The sequence below is a fragment of the Pseudophryne corroboree genome, chromosome 3 (assembly GCF_028390025.1).
Source record: "Pseudophryne corroboree isolate aPseCor3 chromosome 3, aPseCor3.hap2, whole genome shotgun sequence".
Classification (NCBI taxonomy): Eukaryota; Metazoa; Chordata; class Amphibia; order Anura; family Myobatrachidae; genus Pseudophryne; species Pseudophryne corroboree.
The window spans coordinates 164,187,604-164,201,014 of NC_086446.1; the positions used below are offsets into that span (position 1 = coordinate 164,187,604).

The 13,411-nt window shown below is 44.2% G+C and overlaps 1 protein-coding gene across 2 annotated transcripts in view; it reads right to left on the reverse strand.

Moving 5' to 3' along the window:
• Positions 1–2,620: 2,620 nt before the first annotated feature.
• Positions 2,621–13,411, reverse strand: part of SSRP1 (structure specific recognition protein 1) — a 115,046-nt gene continuing 104,255 nt past the window's right edge. For both annotated transcript variants that reach the window (XM_063958552.1, XM_063958553.1), the window contains exons 10-16: positions 5,976–6,108; positions 5,506–5,551; positions 5,250–5,376; positions 4,909–5,079; positions 3,179–3,270; positions 2,908–3,091; positions 2,621–2,808 (exon numbers count right to left, since the gene is read on the reverse strand). In XM_063958552.1, the coding sequence (XP_063814622.1) occupies positions 2,749–2,808; positions 2,908–3,091; positions 3,179–3,270; positions 4,909–5,079; positions 5,250–5,376; positions 5,506–5,551; positions 5,976–6,108 (813 nt within the window). In that variant the 3' untranslated portion in view covers positions 2,621–2,748. The remainder of the gene's footprint in view (positions 2,809–2,907; positions 3,092–3,178; positions 3,271–4,908; positions 5,080–5,249; positions 5,377–5,505; positions 5,552–5,975; positions 6,109–13,411) is intronic.

The window sequence follows — 13,411 nt, forward strand, 5'->3', positions numbered from 1 at the left end:
TCATTACCTATTTAAGGTGTGCAAATTAGGGCCCCCTTCCCTTTGTAACTGATGTATTTATACATATTTCTGAAGGTAGGACACACCTTCATCCTAATTTAGCACCCTGCCCCACCTACCCTCACTGATTTTAAATAGTCTAGCACTTTGCCTGCATATGTAGAATGAGCACACTGAGGTAAGACTCCTACATTTTGGTTTACTATGGCAGTCAATATTGGGGGGGATTCTCTGGGGTGCGGGGCTCCCTGTGCCTGCCGTGGCTGGACGTCCCTGGGGCATCGCAATTTAACACTGTCATTACACTATGGCACTTAGTTTGTCATATATATGTAACACTTTCACATTATTTTCTTTTACTCCTCACATTACTCACACATGCAGCAGCAGCAGCTGCTCCTACCTATTTAACTCTTTATTTGTATCACTCTTGTGATGCCCTGGGGCTGTCTGGCTGGGTGGCTCTGGGGTGTCCTGCCCCCCAGACCTGAACCCCTATAGTTAGTGTTAGGGACTTACCCAATGAGAGGCTACCTTGATGCGGTGGGTAAGCTCATAGCCCTGGCCAGGAATATGCTAAGTGCTTCTGGTTATTACAGGTTGAACTAGTGTGAGACAGTGCACCTGCTACTTTTTCCCTCTGTACACTATATAAGACTCCCAAATAATCCCACCAATTCTTATTTGGATGAACTTCAAAGTTTACTTATTAAAGCAAAAAGAAATAATCTTATCTGCCAGGAGTACAGGAAACCCAACGCGTTTCGTCTCATCGGACTTCCCCTTGAAGAACAGCTACAGGCACACTCAGTCACATGTACAATGCAGAAGTTATTACATATAAACAATAAAACTGCACTGGACTAGTAATTTACATATAAATATGTATGAGTATAGATATAACAATGCACAGAAAACACTGGACTTATATCACAGAATACGTGTACCAAATATTCAGATAGCAGTACACTTGTTCTAAACTAACACTGTCTAAAATGACATGTAGAATACTTAAGTGCCTGTAAATGCACAGCGCTGATGAGACAGGCGGCTTTACAGAGGAGACAGAGCCCTGCAGTCCCGGAGATCAGCCCAGCTAGTAGTGAAGATGACGCCAAAATCTCAGTCAGGGAGTGAGGGAAAGTGAAATGCAGCTCCAGGGTGGGAACACCAGCAGTAGATGGCACCCGGAGCTGGGGGAAGGGCTACAGGTCAGCGCCTTATCCCCTTATGCTGGTCCTCACCACCGGGTACCGTGGAGCCTATATCAAACGGATTTTAGTAAATCCGACCTGTGCTCCCTTGCCCTAGTGGATATAGTGGGGTCCCTGTCCAGTACAGTGTCCACGCCAGCGGCGCGGTCCATCTCCTGGGACCGCGATTAATCGGAGGGTCCCACCCGGGGGACCCTCTTACCTCCTCTCCCTGATGTGCAGCCACACGATCCTGGAGAGCATAAGCAGTGGTGTGCCTGATGACCGGTGCGCCTCCGCTGCAAGTACCCAAGAACGCGGCCGCGGGAGTATGCAGCGCTGCTGGGGAGGTGATGGAGCCGCAGCACAGAATGTCAGAGTGACACAAATAGTGCTGCAGCCCTTGAAGTCTTCTTTAAAAAAAAAACAAAAAAAAACAAAACGCTCTTTTCAGGGCTGCCTAGCTCAGACCCACCTGTTAGTGACTGAGCTCCAGTGCCTGGAGGCGGGGTTAGAGGAGGCAGTGCAATGCATCCTGGGAACAGTCAACGCTTTAACCTGTTAGTGTCTCGGATCAAGAGCCAACTCTACACCCCAATGTAATCCCTGTGGAATCCCAGTGTACCCCGCTGCAGAAAAAATACACAAAGTATACAAGAAACACAATAAGAAATTTATTTTTTATATTATAATTTATTATCTTAGTTAAAATGTTTACTTATGTCTTGGTGGTTTAAGTGCTATACATACAGGCGCTTGTCTATATTCAGAATGCACACCATCTTTCCCCTGCGCTGCCTCTAGGAATCCTACTGTACATTACTTTCAAATTCCTTAATTAACATGAAACGTTTCCTGCTAGGGGGAAACCACAGTGCCATCATTAACACATCAATACTTTCCTGTGGTCTAAACCACTCACAATTAACATCACCAGTTTCCTCTCCATCTGCTACTAAAAGATCATTCTCATAAATTTGTTTATTGCAGCTGAATTGGTTGTAATGTTATGAGGGTGCAAGACGTTAATTCATTCGTCCAGATTAGTTGTTAAAGGAAATAATATTAGCACTCCTAAGATAGCTTTCACTCACAGATGTGTGAGAAATGTATATGCGGCACACATGAATACGGATACGGCAGTCTTAAGATATGACTGAAGGGAGATGGGGGGATAACTGAGATTTTTACACTTAAGCCTTCAGATTGATCCCTGCACTTTGCTTGCACACTAGAGACTCTACTTAAGGTTCTTTAACCCAATTACATACACTTAATGTGCAGGAGGTATCTTGTAAGTGCTAGATGGCAGAGACAGCGTGTGAATGCTGTAAAATTAAATTAGCAATTAGGACTAAAATACATGTGGACAGAAAATAACACACAAAATGAAAAAAAAAAAAAAAAAAAAAAAACACAACAGGAAGCAACAGAAAACATTTTATTACAAAACAGCAAATGAGCAAGCATACATGGGGAACATGCTTCCGTGATGCACAGAAATTTACAATATCTCAACTCCCCCAACACTATTTGACAAGTTTATCATGGCTGTCTAGTCAGAGCCGGATTCATTGGAACTAGCAGGAGTACTGGCCATCTCTTCGTCTGATCCCTGAAAACGCACAAAATAAAAAAAATTATTTAAAGAAATAAAGACAAAACAGGCAATGACATGGTCAAGATAGATGTTGTACTGTATGTGGCTTCTCACCTTCTTGTGTGTGCTTTCATCAGAACTACTCTCATCACTGGACACAAACTCTTTGCTCTTAACTGTGTTCGTCTTAACTGGTGTTCTAACAGGAGATGCTGGTTTTACAGATTTCCTCTTCTCCGACTTTCCAGAGGTCTTCTCAGCCTTTCCTGAGGGCTTCTCCTTTTTCGATTTCTTTTCCCTTAAAAAAAAAAACAACCAACCAGAAAATAAATTTGACATGGAACAAGGGCAACTATCAACTTTCTGAAAAGACAGGTGGTCTCACTTTTTGGGGGCTTCAGATGATGCGTTCTCATTGTATTCTTTCATTGCTTTCTCATAATCGCGCTTGGCCTCCTCTGCTTTACGGTCCCATTCCTAGCAAAGCAAAAATAGCGTGTTATAAATGGCAAAATGACTTACATAGCACAAATCCCTTACAAGCAACAGAGAACTCTATACCATCGAACCAGACTGTAGTGAGAGGGTGCTAAGCATATAGAAAATAAATTCTATGCCCCTTTGGCATCCCCTTTTGTCTAGCACTGTATTATTAGCTGTCTGATAAATGTAATTTGATATATAGTGGTTAGCTGGTTCTTAAAAATATTGCCAGGCGATAGGTACTGCAAGTTTGTGCAACACATGACCCTAAGAACTATGCTCAACTGAGCTTGTTAGGGCAACCAGTCTCCTGGTGGCACCAGCAAAAGTGGTGCCAGCAGATGATCAAGACTGCAGCTGGTCGAGATGTGCCAATCAGCTGGAGTAGCAGTCTATTGCCCAAAAAGACACTCGTTTCTTAAATCACACATGGGCTTAAGAGAAATATTTTCTTTCTAGATAAAGGGTTGTCCTTTGTTCTATGGTGCTGATCCCATCTGGGTGACTGCTGCAACCCGAAGACTCGGGTGAGACTCAGTGGCTTCCCTCTGTTGTACAGGTACTGAAATCAGTGGTTATCGCTATCTAACTTCAACCATACCACAGTGGTTCCAGACTGAGCTCCAAAAGACAGAGCTTTTTTTATAAGCTACTTCACCCATAAGACTATGTAACAAACTGATGCTTTTCAATATGTATACTTACAGACCTCACTGTGAACACTGTGGCTTAGTGGCAAGACCGTACCTCCAGAGGAATGTGACTATAGCTTTTTTAGACTCAAAGGGGTATATTCATTCAATTGATGTCGAAAGCTGCCGTCTGTCAAAAAGACGGCAGTTTTCAACTTTTTTTTAGGTCGGAAGGGGTTCCAACCTATTCAATATTTTCGACAAGTTGAGGTATTCGACTAGTCGAAAAGCAAGTGGATTGGCGGAATAGCTGCCGATCCACGTGCTTATGTCGAAAACGGGGCCAAAACCTGTCAGACTGAGATGTGGGACCCAGAGGAGGAGAGCCGCAGGGAGACGGGGGACAGCCGCGGGCATATAGGGGAGATCAGCGCTACAGTAGCGCTGCAGCAGGATGTCACGCAGCAGCGCCGCTCACGGCAGCGTCCACCCGGCTCCAGCAAGTGAAGTCACGCTTGCTGGAGCCGGGTGAACACTGCCGTGAGGTTGGGCGGCTGTGTGACATCCTCCTGCAGCGCTACTATAGCGCTGATCTCCTCTGTCTGCCGGCGGCTGTCCCCGCTGCTCCCCCCCCCCCTCCTCTGGGTCCCTCATCTCAATTTGACATTAAAAAGTGGAATTGAGATGAGATTGAATAGGGGTTGTCGGATCCATTCCGACAAATACATGTCGGAATAGATCCGACGCTAATTGAATATACCCCAAAGGCTTTCTGTGCAGTGAACCCCATGGCAGTATTCATATGCATGTGTAATATGTACAAGCAAAGTACATTTTTTATGTAATTTAAATGTATCGCATCTTCCTTAAGTGAGTTGTCTTAACCCAAGTAATTCCAAACTCACAGCGGTAGCTGGAACCATTAGCAGCTGCAAGGGATACCCGCAGAGCAAACAAAACAGCTACACATAATACCTAAATCCCGACCCAGGCCTCTTACCTCCTTCTTGTCCTTGGTCATGCCCTTCCAGATCTCTCCAGCTTTCTTGGACAGGTCAATAATGCTGATCCCTGGATTCTCACTTTTTATTTTTTCACGACTTGCATTCAGCCACAACATGTATGCAGACATAGGGCGTTTGGGAGCAGCTGGGTCTTTCACTTTTTTACCCTGAATAAGAAATTAAATAGCTTAGACTATTGATACAATATACATTTATTTTCATTGTATGATGTGCAACAGACCAAATAAAACAAACTTGAGTTAATGCATCTTTGCATAATTAGCAAATGAACCCCCACCTTCCCAGACACATACACCACTTATATCTGGCTCTCTACCTCCTTTGCTTTCTTGCGTGGTTTGCGCTCTTTAACAATTTTAGCTTTCTTGGCTTTCTTCTTTTTCTCCCCCTCATCATCATCACTACCAGCACTGGATGAGCTGTTTGAGGGGTTACTGTCAAATCTGCAGCAAGGATGAATGAAAGTTTAGCGGAGATTTAAGGAATCCAAGTGCAGATCATCCCCCCAGTCACAGGTGTTATTTGAGATGTTACATAAGATGAAAGATATTGAAGACTGATCAAGTACTTACTCTTCTGCAACTTCATCTTCCTCTTCTCCAGGATTAAAGGATTCATCTATAACAAATGACAGCACGGTCAACAGACTACACAGTGCCCATACAGCATTATCTCCAATTTACTATCTCACCTGTTTTCAGAAATTTGTTTTCCTTCTACAGGGATTATGTATTTGTGGATTTAAAAAACACCATATAAAAAGGTCCACTAATTTTAATTTTTTTTTAAAAAGTTTTAGAATATTCATAGAATATGCTTAATTGCTGTGCTACCAGGTTATGACACCTGATAGTACATAGATTTCAACTCACCGCCCTCCGTTTAGTTTTCATTGATGCCTTTCTACAACAGTGTGAGCTTAAATTAATGTACTTGTGAGTGTGTGTGAGCTTATACTTTGGTTTTGAAAGAACAGTGTTTAATTTAAGAGATTCTAAATATATCTAAAAAAATATAATAGTATAGTTAAAATCATTCTCGCCAGTTTCATCTCCGGAGTCATCGCTATCTGCGTTCTCCCGAATTTTCCCTTCCTCTTTCATTCTTTCCAAATAAGCATCATGCTGCTGTTCATCATCAGAATCGGCATAGTCATCATATGGCTTCTTCATACCCTGAGTGGAGAAACGCGTTAGTTACACAGAACAAAGTGATCACAAAAAAAGCATGTTATAACCAACCACCTGCTGAGCATCAGAGGGCATGTATTCTCAGGACGCATTCCTAGGGTAGTACAGCATACATCAGTAAGGCATGCAAATACTTAACTATATTAAACATGCAAGAAATTCAAACCAAATCTATAAATAGAAATTGTCCTTATATGTTAAAAACGCATTTTTATTGCACAGAGAATAAAACATGTTGATCTTCTACTCACATCTGTTTACATGTATGCTGTCTTATGTAAGCTTCTGTAGTAAGCGTTATCGTTTGAAAACCATTGCAGCCTGTACGACTTAACGGGTTGCAGTCGTTAATTCGACATGCATTGGGTCGACCACTAAAGGTCGACAAGCACTGGGTCGACAGGGTGTCTAGTTCTACAGGTCAAAGGTCGACATGAGTTTTTCACAATTTTTTTGATTTTTTCATACTTTACGATCCACGTGGACTACTAATGGGAACGGTAATCTGTGCCGAGCGCAGCGGTGCACTAATTGGGGTTCCCCGTCACTGTACGAAAAAAACGACACCAAAAATAGTCAAAAAACCCATGTCAACCTTTTGACCTTGCACATGTCGACCTAACGACCCTGTTGACCTAGTGCATGTCGACATTTAGTGGTCGACCCAATGCATGTCGACCTAACTACATGCATTGGGTCGCATGTGTGTCAACCCAACGACCCATACCCAACTTAACTAAAAATAATAATGCTACGACAGTATGTTGTGTCATGTATATCTTTATGAAAACTACCATGTGTTGCAATGTTGCTGGCTTTTTCACATGATGCAATCATCATGTAGCGTTAGGGACTACCAGTATCAGAGTGACTTTTTCACATGTAAAAGACCTCTCAGCAACCATCATGGGTACTTGGCATTACAATGCGATTTATTATATTTGAGTTAATTTCCTTTTTGAGAAACCAATAGAGAACACAGACATCACTATGTCTCAGAAACAGATCATCGCCCATGCTAATTTAACCCTTACCAATGCAAATCAACATAATGGAAACCACAAGTATCCTAATAGATGTCTCCAGATACCCCACAAAGGACTCAAGAAAACACAGATAAACAATTATTTTACGCTATCTACAGAACATAGATATTATTCAGAGCATGGGGGGTATTCAATTAGCTCTGACAATTTTGGAGCTATCAAATTCACCCTCTGCGCATTCAATTGTGGGCCATTTTCACCAATGCATTTTTTTTTTTTTTGCGAAAAAGCATTGGCCATAAAAGCCTCAACTCAGCCCATTTTCGCAAGCGTGACAATATGTGTATTCGCCCTATCCACGTTTTTCGCTCCTGCCGAATATATAGACAGAGGCACTTTAAGAATTTGATAGTGTGGGCTGGCTCCTCCTTCTATGCCCCTCCTACAAGACTCAGTCTAGGAAACTGTGCCCGAGAAGGCGGACATACTTTGAGAGAAGGATATAAAAGTATAGTTGTGAGACTCCGAACCAGCACACACAAACAAGAGGAAAGCCATGCTAACCAAACTTGGAACAGCAACAGCTGAACCAAACAATACCTAACCAAGTAACAGTGCAGGACGAACGAAGCACTGGGCGGGCACCCATTATCCTCTACGGACTACGAGAAAAGGATTTACCGGTAGGTAATTAAAATCCTATTTTCTCTTACATCCTAGATACTGGGGATCCATTTAGTACCATGGGGAAGTACCAAAGCTCCCAAACCGGGTGGGAGTGTGCAGAGTGTCCTACAGAACTGATTGGCCAAACTGAAGGTCCTCAGAGGCCAAGGTATCGAACTTATAGAACTTTGCAAACGTGTTCGTACCTGACCAAGTAGCTGCTTGGCAGAGCTGTAAGGCCGACACACCCCGGGCAGCCGCCCAAGAAAAACCCACTGACCTAGATCTTGGAATCAGCAATCCTGCCGTGGAATAAGCATGCTGGATAGTGAGCCTGATCCAGCGTGCAATTGACTGCTTTGAAGCAGGACACCCAATCTTATTGGGATCGTAAAGAACAAACAGCGAGTCCTATTTCCTGTGACGAGCTGTTCTCTTCACATACACCTTCAAAGACCTCACAACATCCAAAGACTTTGAAGTAACAGAGGTGTTGGTAAAAACCGGAACCACAATTGGCTGGTTGATGTGAAACGCAGACGCCACCTTAGGAAAAAATTGCTGACTAGTTCTGAGTTCAGCTCTGTCCTCATGGAAGATTAAATAGAGGCTCTTGTGAGACAACGCCCCCAGCTCTGACACACATCTTGCTGAAGCCAAGGCCAACAGTGTGATGGTTTTCCATGTAAGATATTTTACGTCTACCTCCTGTAACTGTTCAAACCAGTCCGATTGGAGGAACTTCAGCACCAAATTGAGGTCCCAAGGTGCTGTGGGAGGCACAAAGGGAGGCTGTATGTGCAGAACTCCTTTCAAGAACGTCTGGACATCAGGAAGAGAAGCCAATAGTTTCTGAAAGAAAATGGACAAGGCCGAAATCTGGACTTTTATGGAGCCCAGACGTAGACCCACATCCAACTGCAGAAAAAGCAGGAAATATCCCAGATGAAATTCCACCGCAGAATATTTTGTGCTCTCACACCAAGAGACATATTTCTTCCAAATACGGTGGTAATGTTTAGATGTTACCCCCTTCCTGGCTTGGATCATAGTCGGGATGACCATGTCAGGGATACCTTTCCTGGCTAGAATCAGCCGTTCAACTACCATGCCACCAAACGCAGCCGTGTTATGTCTTGATAGACGAACGGCCGATGTTGTAGGAGATCTTAGCGAAAAGGTAGAGGCCACGGATCTTCCAGGAGCATCTCCAGAAGGTCCGCATACCAGGCACTTCTTGGCCAGTCCAGGGAAATGAGAAGTGCTTGAAATTTTTAACTTTTTATTTTTGGGATCAGAAGTGGAGGGAACACGTACACCATCTGATAGACCCATGGAGGTGTCAGAGCATCCACTGCCACTGCCTGTGGGTCTCTCGACCTGTAACAATGCCGCTTGAGCTTCTTTTTGAGACGAGAGGCCATCATGTTGATTTGTGGACATCCCCATCGACGTGTCAAGCACCTGAACACCTCCGGATGAAGGCCCCACTCCCCCATGTGCAGGTCGTGTCTGCTGAGAAAGTCTGCTTCCCGGTTGTTTACTCCCAGAATGAAGACCGCCGACAACGCCACAGCGTGTTTTTCTGCCCAGAGGCGAATTCTTGATACCTGACATTGCTGCTCTGCTTTTCGTTCCGCCCTGTCGGTTAATGTACGTTATTGCCGTCACATTTTCCGACTGAACCTGAATGGCCCGATCTTGAAGATAGGAGGCCTGCAGAAGGGCGTTCTATATAGCCCTGAGTTCCAGAATGTTGATTGGAAGGACGACTTCCTGACTTGACCATCTTCCTTGAAACTGCACCCCCTGGGTGACCACTCCCCAACCTCTGAGGCTTGCGTCTGTGGTTAGCAGAATCCAATTCTGAATCCAGAACCATCGGCCCTCGATTAGGTGAGAAGTCTGTAGCCACCACAGAAGGGAGATCCTGGCCTTTGGCGACAGACTGATCCTCTGGTGCATGTGAAGATGCGATCCGGACAATCTGTCCAACAGATCCAGCTGGAAGGGCCTTGCAAGAAATCTTCCGTACTGAAGCGCCTCTTAAGAGGCCACCACTTTCCCCAGAAGGTGAATGCATAGATGCACCAATATTCGGGTTGGCTTCAGGACATCCCGAACCATCAACTGGATTACCAATGCCTTTTCCAACGGAAGAAAAACTTTCTGCGACTCTGTGTCCAGTATCATTCCCAGAAATGGGAGCCTCTGAGCTGGCTCCAAGTGAGATTTCGGTGGATTTAGAATCCACCCGTGATCCAGGAGTAGTCTGGTTGTGAGACCAATGCTGTCCAACAACCTTTCCCTAGACGGTGCCTTTATCAGAAGATCGTCCAGGTACGGAACTATGTTCACTCCCTGCTTGCGAAGGAGAAACATTTCTGCTATCACTTTGGTGAACACCCTCGGTGCCGTAGAGAGACCAAATGGCAGGGCCTGGAACTGGTAGTGACAGTCCTGCAGTGCAAACCGTAGATATGCCTAGTGAGGCGGCCAGATCGGAATGTGAAGGTACGCATCCTTGGTATCCAGAGACACTAGGAATTCCCCCTCCTCCAGACCTGAGATCCCCACTCTCAGAGACTCCATCTTGAATTTGAACACTCGTAAGTACGGGTCCAACGATTTTCGATTCAAAATCGGCCTTATCGAACCGTCCGGTTTCGGTACTACAAACAACTTGGAATAGTACCCCTTGTTTTGTAAATGAGGTGTGACTGGAACAATGACCTGAGTCTGTACCAGTTTTTGAATGGCATCCTGTAAGGTTATACATGCCTCTTGTGAAACTGGTAAGCCCGAGTTGAAGAATCTGTGCGGTGGGAGCTCCTGAAACTCCAGTCTGTAGCCCTGAGAAATAAGATCCATGACCCAGGGATCCTGGCATGATGTTGTCCAGATGTGACTGAAAAACTTTAGTCGGGCTCCCACCTGCCAGTCTTCCAGGCCTCGCGGTTTACCGTCATACAGAAGGCTTTGAGGAAGCAGAATTGGAGCTCTGTTCCTGAGAACCGGCAGTTGGTGCTTTGTGTGGTTTACCTCTAGCGCCTCTGTTGGCAGTAGAAGGTTCTCTGAGTTTGCCCTTAAACTTGGCAGTCCAAAAGGACTGTAGGGTAGGTCCTGAATAGGTCTTCCTGGTAGGGGGAGCTGCAGAAGGAAGATATGTGGACTTACCCGCATTAGCTTTGGAGGTTCATTTGTCCAGTTCATCTCCAAATAAGGCTTCTCCTGTGAAGGGTAGGCCTTCCATGCCTTTCCTGGAGTCCGCGTCCGCAGTCCACTGGCATAACCATAAGCCCCTGCGCGCTGACACTGCCATAGCAGTGGTGCGTGCATTAAGCAACCCCACTTCTTTTATGGCTTCTACCATAAAGTTCGCAGAGTCCTGTATATGTTGCAGGAGTAACACAATCTCCCCCCTAGATAAGGAATCCAACCCTTCAATAAGGTTACCAGACCATTTAGCAATGACTTTAGTAATCCACGCACATGCTATAGTGGGTCTCTGAGCCACCACAGCAGCTGTGTACAAGAATTTGAGTGTAGTCTCAATCTTATGATCAGCTGTGTCTTTCAAAGAAGCTGCGCCAGGGACAGGTAACACAATCTTCCGTGACAACCTGGACACAGATGCATCCACTATCGGTGGACTTTCCCATTTTTTCCTATCCTCAGGAGGAAAAGTTGAGAGTAACCCTTTCAGGCATTTGAAATCTCTTATCAAATAGTTCCCTCAGGAGCTAGTGTCCTGTCAGCGGGGAACGGGACAATTAACCCTGTTGCAATTCCATTTACGCCGATCGGATCATCGATGACCAAAACGACAACGATAGGTGATCGATTGAGAAATAGGGTAAATTCAACTTGTAATAAATTCAGTGCATGGAGAACTAATCTCGTTGGCAATGATGCTCTAAATAAGCTAGAAACAAATAGCCCATATGAGGCATCGGAAAAACATTAACACAAATTTTAGGTTCTACAGATTCTTAAGATGACAGACAGTTATTTCTCTAGGTCCCCTGCTGGAAGGAGCTGGAAGGAAATCACTGTGATAAGCTACTTATACATTCAGTGAGGAAAATAAAATAGCTTTTTAAATGACTAAGATATTAGAAATCAACACTTAACAGTAACCACGGCTAAAGCGAGACTCCTGATATCAACAAGGACTATAGCAGCACCAATATCATATAAAAACCCCCCCCCCCTTCCCCTTCTCAATACCGATGCATCTTTCATCTACCCCATGGAGTCGTAAGGCAGCGTCCACTAGATGGATGATAGAGGAAAAGGACCTTGTTGACTCAGTGACAGCAGTGACTGTTGAGGTATGTTTGACAGCAACTTCAGTGACCCAGACGCCTGAAGTGCCTAATATTTAATGAGCATGGATTCAAGCGTGATATTTAAGTGTAACGTTTACAAGATTTTATGTTTGTAATACACTTGTTTATGCTTTTAATAGGTGGGGTTTTTAAATGCTTGTGTATATAAACTCTTATGCTGAAACTTGTAGCAACCCATCTTCTATTGCAGCTTTAGTACAACGCATAAAGTGAAAGCAAGTATCTAAGCATCTGTAAACCGGTCTAGGATCGCTGCAACCATGCAATGCACACAAGGAATACACACTCAGCTTCACATAAAAGGAAAGTGCCATAACAAAGCTCTGCAAAATGTACACTACTGTTTTTTAATTTAATAATTCGAACCCTGTAATGATCTACTAACATAGAATATGTTTTACTGCTGCTTTGTCGAAGCAGATTGTACATCTCCCACGCATGATGATATACCAACGACTACATTAATGGTAGCAGAGAAACCAGAAAGTCCTGGCTTCATATACATAGCAGTTGTGTCTGGTTTCTGGTAATGGCAAACTTGAATATTTTTATTTTCGCCCCTCCGTGAAAGTTCCTGGACAGGAAATGTATGCGAACACTGTGGGAAGTCAGGGTGAATGTATTCTTATGGCGCCACCCTCTGGAGCACAATGCTGTCAATCGCCATTTCACGAGGAAGTAGGCGTGATGCAGGGAATTTACCTCTCATGGGACTCCCTGAAATTTGGGACTAAGTAGGCAAGTATGGGTAATGGCTGAATTTATATTAAGAGTGAGCAGGACAAAATATTGGACAAGTGATAACCAGCCACACACAAAAATTAAGTTTATATGACATAACAATCAAGTCAACTTATCAAAGTAACTGTATTTCTTCTCATGGGGTGGATTCAAACAGAGGGGCAGATGTATTAAGCCTGGAGAAGTAATAAAGCAGTGATAAGTGCAAGCACCAGCCAATCGGCTCCAATATGTAAACTGACAGTTAGGAGCTGACTGGCTGGTGCATTATCGCCTTGCGCTTATCACTTCTACAGGTTTAATACATCTGCCCCAATATGAGCAGGTGTTTTAGGGTTTGGAATGATTTGTTAACAGTCATCAGGTTGACAAGGTCGACAGTTTTTGTAAGTACTTCCCCTCTATCCCTAGCCCCTTCCTCTCCACTTCGTGCACTATCCCTAACTTCCCACCGCAGCCTAACCAAACCGGTGGCACCTAACCTTAACTACAAGATCGACATTTATATTTCAAATATAGACAATCTAACTATGGCAAGTGGTG